The sequence below is a fragment of the Puntigrus tetrazona genome, chromosome 13, assembly GCF_018831695.1.
Source record: "Puntigrus tetrazona isolate hp1 chromosome 13, ASM1883169v1, whole genome shotgun sequence".
NCBI classification, from domain to species: domain Eukaryota; kingdom Metazoa; phylum Chordata; class Actinopteri; order Cypriniformes; family Cyprinidae; genus Puntigrus; species Puntigrus tetrazona.
Window position 1 is genome coordinate 18073410 of NC_056711.1, and position 7681 is coordinate 18081090.

General features: G+C 39.1%; 1 protein-coding gene across 3 annotated transcripts; it reads right to left on the minus strand.

The window, feature by feature from the left end:
• Window positions 1-321: 321 nt before the first annotated feature.
• fndc5a (fibronectin type III domain containing 5a) lies at window positions 322-7197 on the minus strand. Of its 3 annotated transcripts, none has more exons than XM_043254799.1 (6): window positions 6803-7197; window positions 2879-2994; window positions 2542-2740; window positions 2372-2461; window positions 2154-2287; window positions 322-1241 (listed from the first exon to the last, which is right to left on the minus strand). In XM_043254799.1, the coding sequence occupies exons 1-6, from the start codon at window positions 6870-6872 to the stop codon at window positions 1185-1187; spliced, it is 666 nt and encodes a 221-aa protein (XP_043110734.1). In that variant the 5' UTR covers window positions 6873-7197; the 3' UTR covers window positions 322-1184. The 3 variants fall into 3 exon arrangements, with proteins under 3 accessions (XP_043110734.1, XP_043110736.1, XP_043110735.1); XM_043254801.1 differs by having other exon boundaries at window positions 2119-2287; XM_043254800.1 differs by having other exon boundaries at window positions 2115-2287.
• Window positions 7198-7681: the final 484 nt, after the last annotated feature.

The following is a 7681-nucleotide window of genomic DNA, read 5'->3' on the forward strand; positions in this document are numbered from 1 at the left end:
CTTCTGAAGGGCAACGCAAACAATATTTTTTATGAATTATTTCTCTTGTTCGGGTCAGTACTAAATAACATGCATTTAATATGATCCCTCTTATTTTGGTTAAATAATTAACATTTATATGTAAACTTTTGACTTCAGCTGTATGTACTCTAGTAGTATTTATTTATATTTTAAATGACTTAATTTAAAATTTCTTTAATTAACCTTTTTTGTTAAGTGCTTTTTGCAATATTTATAACTAAAACTAAGCATTTTCTGTTTGTTTCTGTTTCAGTAATCTTACAATCTACACTTTTTTTAGGTTTGTGTTTTTATTAAATGTAAGTTTTTTTTTTATTCCAGCTTTATTTCGTTAAATGCAGCTTTTAACAGTTTAGTTCTGCTTAACAAAAGCAACACTGATCTTGAGCTTCAGTGGAACTGATCTGACCCCGTGTGCTTCATAATCGCACGAATAATGTCTCATTCGTGCAGGGATTGGGCGGGAATTTACTTTACAGCTTTCCTTTGTTTAAAACCCTCAAACCTCGTGTTTTAACTGGTGTTTTAAATCCCGGATTTCGAATGTTGTTTCAGACATTTGAAATCCAAGAGAACGGAGAACATTCGAAAATAACGTTCCTGCGTTCTCAAAATTCTAAAAAGGAACGTCCCCTTAATGCTTGCATACCCAAGCTGATTTAAATGTTCGGACGTACTGTTTTTCGCGACATAGGAATGAGCAATTTTTTTGACCGCTAGAAATGTTTGTCCTGCGTGTAGTGGCTTGCTACAGGTTTGTTATAAAAGCTTTCGCCGCCGTTGAGAAGAATGTGGATCATGCCGTTTGAAAAGGGTAAAAGAGAAACGGGAGTTTTCGAGGTTAAAAGAGAGAGTTTTAGATCTCCTTGCAGACGCCAGTTGTCTGAAAAGTGATGGAGAAGTGAGAAGGGTCTTTTTTCCCCCCCGGTATTTCTTTCTTTCTCCTGCCGCTTACAGCCACAGATTCGGTTTTGTCTCCATACCGCTGGAGCCAGAGCTGTGCGAAACATCATCTTTCTGGCTTCTCTTTCAGGTGCAGGATTATTCCGGCTGTTCTCAGGGAACTTCCAGCATTCCTGCTTCCCGTTTGGAGGATGAGCGCATGCGGCCGCTCCGTATCCGTGCGGTAAAAAGCAGAATCCAGCGAGGCGGAAACCATCCTGTCACGCATTGATAATGTTCACAGATGGTGTTCGGTTATTGTTGTTGTTCTCTGAGAACTGCGGAAGCAGATGTCTAATGTTAGTGAGAGGACTGGAGCGATCAGCAGAGAGCATGGTGCAATAAGTGGAGTGATGAAAAATGAAGGATGTGAATGCTGTTTCAAAAGGTAGGCGACGTAACTAAACCGGCTTCTACGATGGCATCGCATATATCATTCTTAGACAATGTGATCCCATAATGCATAGCAAAGCTTGACAGTTAATTATTTTTAGTGTATTTAATTAATAAACCTTAAGGTGTTAAAAAAGTAATGCATAAAATATACAGCAGGTCAGTGTATTAGATTATATTTAATGCCGTCAAACGATTAATCGCATCCAAAAAAAAACACACATGCATATATTTAAGAAAAAATGTTTACATACTAAATATTTATGTATAATATAAAATATTAGAATAAATATATACATGCAAAAAATGTAAACATACTGTATGTGTGTGTGTATTTTTATATTCATACATGTTCATTTTGTATGTAATTAAAAATCATTTTGTATGTTGATTAATCATCATGCTAATCATTTGACTAATATTACATATTACCTTATTTACATAATTCATCCACCTTTGTTTTTACAAAAATATCGCATTAGGATAGCAAATTAGTGAAAAATATGTTATCTTGTACTTGTACATTTAGCTAATATTAAATAATTATTTTAGAGTTTACTTAGTAGAAAAAAACGACGAAAATTACTACAACCTTACATTTTAAATAAAAACATAAAATCAAAATCGATTTAAAATAGTATTTCAATGAATTGCAGTGTTGGAGGTAAATGTTCATAGTCCAAGAAACATAAAATGTTTTTAATGATCACCGAGAAACTGAAACGTGAATGTGAGTGTTCGTTTTGGTCCGATTGTACCTGCCTAGTGTGGTCTGTCCCCCAGGGCAGCGCTTATACCTTACTGCGCAGCAGACCTCCCGACGGATGCTCCGGGGTGCTGCACTCGGACGAGTTCTTGGCTTTGTCCTTGTTATTGTTGGGCTCGTTGTCTTTGATGATGTCGTACTGACGGCAGAAGAGAGCGATCACACCTGAAAGACACAAAAACCACACGAACGCCGCAGATGAGCGACACGCTGTCGAACGAATCCCAGGTTTCTGTGCTGCTCGCTCACCGGCCCACATGATCAGAACCACCACGATGATGATGATCTCCCCGGCCCGGAGCTGAGCGTTCTGACCCACTTCTTCCATGGTCACTTCGTCTGCGAAAAATACAATCGTGCTGTTATCGGCGCGTCGAACGCTGGTTATTAATTCTTCATTCACACCGAAAAAGTAGTACCTTTGCTCTTAGAGGCCTGCGTTTCGGCTTCTTTGGGGGTTTTGAACTGCAGAGGTTCGCTGAGGGGACTCGGCCCGCTTACGCTGATGGACTGGACATGCACTATGTAGTCCGTATCTGCCTCCAGATCCCACAATGCACAGCTCCGTGTGGTAGTGTTCACTTCCTGGATGAAGCGCAGCATGCGAACGTCTTTTTTCTGTTGTGGATAGATAAAGGAGCATTCGACTAAATGCCTTCTCGTCGTTTTTCTCTTTAAGCAGATAGCGGCCAACGAACACGCGCATGCTAGGGGTGCCGAGCGCGTGACCTTTATGCGACCTTCTGTTCTGGTTACCTGTTGCGTGATGGCAAAGCCGATGACTGGCTCCCCGTCTGGGATGTCCCATGTCACCACAGCAGAGCTGCCCTTTAGATCTCTGATGGACACGTTCACCGGAGCAGCCAAACTGTCTGGAAAAAAACATAGAGGAGTCCAGTCGGTTCGTGCAGATAATCTTTTTGTGGGCACTTAATAAGATAATTAAAATCAGTTCGAATGCAAAAGATTTACGCTTACTTAACATTCTGTTTACTTTTTTATGCGATTCATCAATGAAAAAGAGCCGCGTGAAGATGAAAGTCTCATCAAAACAATTACAGAAATGCAGGTTTGGAAGGGTGAGTGCACGTCGATATTAACATTTTTGAGCGTCGTAATACTTATATGCAACAATATGAAGAGTTTAATGGTACATTTACTTTTAGTCGTTTGGCAGATACTTTCATTCAAAGAGACTTACAAAGCAGACCAACAAAAGAGCAACAATATACATGTGCTGTGAAAAGTCTCGAGTAGTCTAGTGTAGTCTAGATTTTTTTTTAGAATAGTAAAGTGCTAGTATTAATTGGCAAAAAATGTGTTTTTAGTAGTTTTTTGACTCGAGTTGTAAATAATAAATGCTTACCGAAGGATCGTGTGACACTGTCACTCTCAGAAATAAAGGTACGAAAGATCACCAGGGCGGTGCCTTTTTAAAAGGTGTGCTTTTGTACCCATTAGGTTCAAATAGGCACACTTAAATACTAACATGTACCAAAATGGGCTCAAACATGTACCTTCTGAAAAGGTATCGCCCCAGTGACAGCTTTTGTATCTTGATTTCTGAGAGTGTGAAGAGTATATATATATTATGTATGTATGTATGTATATGTATATATATATATATATATATGTATATATATATATATGTGTATATATTCTCATATAGGCCCTATTTCTCCTTTATTTTCAATAAATTTGCGTCAGGTTGACCAGTAATTATGTGTAGGTGCATACGTGAGTAAATGTTCAAGTGTCCTCAGGAGTGTGCTTCAGAGAGCACTGTTTTTTTCCTCTCTCTTCTGTTTAGGCTTCATTATTTCAGACACATTGCATGTAAACCTGTACAAGAGTCTGGTACAATTTATGGTGACCCAGATAAAAGGTTCATGCATACAGGCTCTTTACATGTCATGTGATGAACACGCTGGTTGTATTATTGCTACAGTAAGAGCAATAATATTATACACAAGGGCATCTCTGAAACCCCAAAACTCTAGTTATCGACATTTGCATATTTGCAACTGAATATGTTTTTTTGATTATTTTACATATTTGCATTTGCATTTGAAGATGTGTGTGTTTTTTTTTTTAAGATGCTGACAAATTTTTTTGATGTGGGTGATCATCCCTATAACGTCATACGGCGTGATCAGTGTAGTCCTGTTTAAAAAAAAAGTTCAAAATCGAGCAACAGCTTTTATTTACAGCGTTGAAACGCGTTACTAACGTTATTGTGAGCATTTAGCTCTCACAAGATTTACAGCACCGTAAAAGACACATTCAGAGACAGTTCCCTAAATGCCTGTGACTTTCTTTTGTACAGTGACTCTCTCCAAACGATGAAAAATGGCTGTGCAAATGATGTCTATGCAAATGCACACTATAGCGCCCACTTCAGAACGCGTGCACGAATTTGTCTTGTGGACTCTGACTAATGTAGATGGTGCACAAAACCAGGCTCGCGTGGCTAAAGCGTCCGTAGAGCATGTTTCAGGCATAATATCTCGCTTAGACATTTACAGTATCCCCTGCTTGACGCCTGCAGTAAACAGACTACTCTATAGGCTGTAGAAAGGCATTCTGGGAGCAATAACATTGGCATGCTGTTGAATTATAAATGAAGCATCCCACACGGATGCAGAAGACGGGCGGAAACATCGCACACGATCGAGTACGCTTAACTCCATTCGCGCTGTTGCGCAAATATCTCTATTTGATTCGTTACATGTAGCACTTCAAATTGAAATTTGAGGTTTGATCGGCTGAGCCGTACGCTGATGTTATTCTGAATGCATTTTACTCCGGTCAGTTCTAGCTGGTTTAATTTTCGTCTCAGACAAAATCAGTTGAGACTGAAAATAAAGAATGACTCAATCAAGAAAAAACAGGTCAAGACGATTGTGCTGAAGGCGAAACAAACGGAAGGAAGGCTTTTGACTGAATGTTCCTCTGGAGATTTTGACTATAATTTCGCCCTTAACACAAAGCAATTAGCCACACGAAGCCGTTGCTGTGAATTTATCACAGGTAAGGGATGTTCATGACACAAAACTATACACTTCATTAGCTGTAGAATACTTACAGTTGCCAGGCAATGGGAAAATATATTTATTTGTTTGTTTTTTTTGCTTGCAGTTTTAGTTTTAATATTTGTTCCCGGTTTAATTAAAATGGATTTCAGTCAGTTACCTAGGAAACATATTTGATTCGCTTAGTTTGTTTTCCATTTAATAGTTATATTTTATTTCATTTCAACTTTATTTTATTGAGTTTTTTAGTCATCAAGTAATAACTCAATAATAAGTAGTGTGTGTGTTTGTAAAGAGAAACATGGATATACAGTGTTTGCTTCATAACGAAATACAAAAAAAGCTCCATAATGTAGGTTTGTGTTGGTTGCTATGGAAACAAAGAGGAAATAAGTGGGAATGTGTTTGGAATGAAAGTGTCCTGGTGTCCATTTATGCCAGTAAACAAACAATATAAAGTACACAAGTAACAACTTTATATATTTCACCCAAAGCTGTCATATATGAAGTATATATATATATATATATATATATATATATATATATATATATATATATATATATATATATATATACTTCAGAATATACTGCACAAACCATATGGACTATATATATATATATATATATATATATATATATATATATATATATATATATATATATATATATATATTACTATGCTGATCTGATATGATATAGACGCATGCTTTGGGGTATATTTCTGCATATTTCTCTCCAATTCACTTAAGTAAAATAACGCCTGTTTTCCACTAAAAGCTTTCTGTCTCTTGTCACTAGAGCCTCTAAAAGCATCAAGGATCTGATGGTCCCAGCTGCCAGAAGCCTGTTTACATCCTGATTCATGGCTTTTTCGTCTTACTAGGGCTTGAATATAGTGCATTAAGATGTAAAATTTATAGCGCCATACATTAATGTGTCGGCTTGAGTTTGGATTTATTATTTTGCAGGCATCTTCTGCATCAAAAGCAGCTTCTTAGTGATGCTGCGCTCAAATTAGGTGACGGGTTTACGCAGGATAGAATCACTAGAGAATCAGTTGTTGTCTTTCTGTAAATTTGTATGCCAAATTCATTATTTTAATGCCAATAATTAATTAGTTTTTGATTTTTTTGAGTTTAGCATTTAATTTAATGATATACTTTGATATATTTTCATTTCAGCTACAATTGGGTTTTTTTTAAATATACATAGCATAGCAAAATATCACATGTTACTGAACTATATTAATGATTTCATTTATTTTGCATACACAGAAGGCACGTTGTCTGCTGTTCTGCAGCCAATACTTTAACTGTATTCACACAGTCTAGTAGTAATTTACGATGCACTGCATTCAAGTGACACTGTGTGCGTGTGTTATGATGCAACAGGTGTGTATTATTGCCAAATTATTTCGGTTCAGTTGCTCTACATCAAGCATGGCATCTGCTTTCGGCTCTGACCAAATCAATGTCACGCTTTTATATTTTACCAGGCTCCCCGCAAAGGTTCAGACATCACATCATTACACATGCCACATGTGACCACAACTACCCCGTAATGCCCCATTGGGTGTAATTAAAAGGACGTGCAACAGTCCCCGTAAATGCTCCATTAGCATTGATGGAATGCGATCTCGTAAACTTACCAGCCAAGACCCACGACGCTCCGAAACAGCTCAATATGAGCAGCGATGTGGACATGAAAACCCTCCTCATCCTTTCCACGCAGGCTTGATGTGAATGTCCTCCGCTGGTCTAGCATTCACGTCGATGAACGTCGCTGTGGGACCGGAGCGCCGTGTTTCAGCACCGCGGACAGCGGCGGTTCAGCACCGGGGACAGCTCCACGCCCGCATCGCTCTGCACAGCGGAGACACTGAAACGAGCCCCTTTTGTCTGTGCGGTTCTTCATACGGCTGTCTTCATACCTGCAACACTAAGAAGCTAAAAAAAACTGACTGAAGGAGTGTGCGGTGAGCCTGTGGCATCTCTCTCTCTCTCTCTCTCTCTCTCTCTCTCTCTCTCTCTCTCTCTCTCTCTCTCTCTCTCTCTCTCTCTCTCTCTCTGTCTCTGTCTCTCTCTCTCTCTCTCTCTCTCTCTCTCTGTCTCTGTCTCTCTCTCTCTCTCTCTCTCTCTCTCTCTCTCTCTCTGTCTCTCTCTCTCTCTCTCTCTCTCTCTCTCTCTCTCTGTCTCTCTCTGTCTCTCTCTCTCTCTCTCTCTCTGTCTCTCTCTCTCTCTCTCTCTCTCTCTCTCTCTCTCTCTCTCTCTCTCTTTCTCTCTCTCTCTCTCTCTCTCTCTCTCTCTGTCTCTCTCTCTCTCTCTCTCTCTCTCTCTCTCTCTCTCTCTCTCTCTCTCTCTCTCTCTGTCTCTCTCTCTCTCTCTCTCTCTCTCTCTCTCTCTCTCTCTCTCTCTCTCTCTCTCTCTCTCTCTCTCTCTCTCTCTCTCTCTCTCTCTCTCTCTCTCTCTCTCTCTCTCTCTCTCTCTGTCTCTCTCTCTCTCTGTCTCTCTCTCTCTCTGTCTCTCTC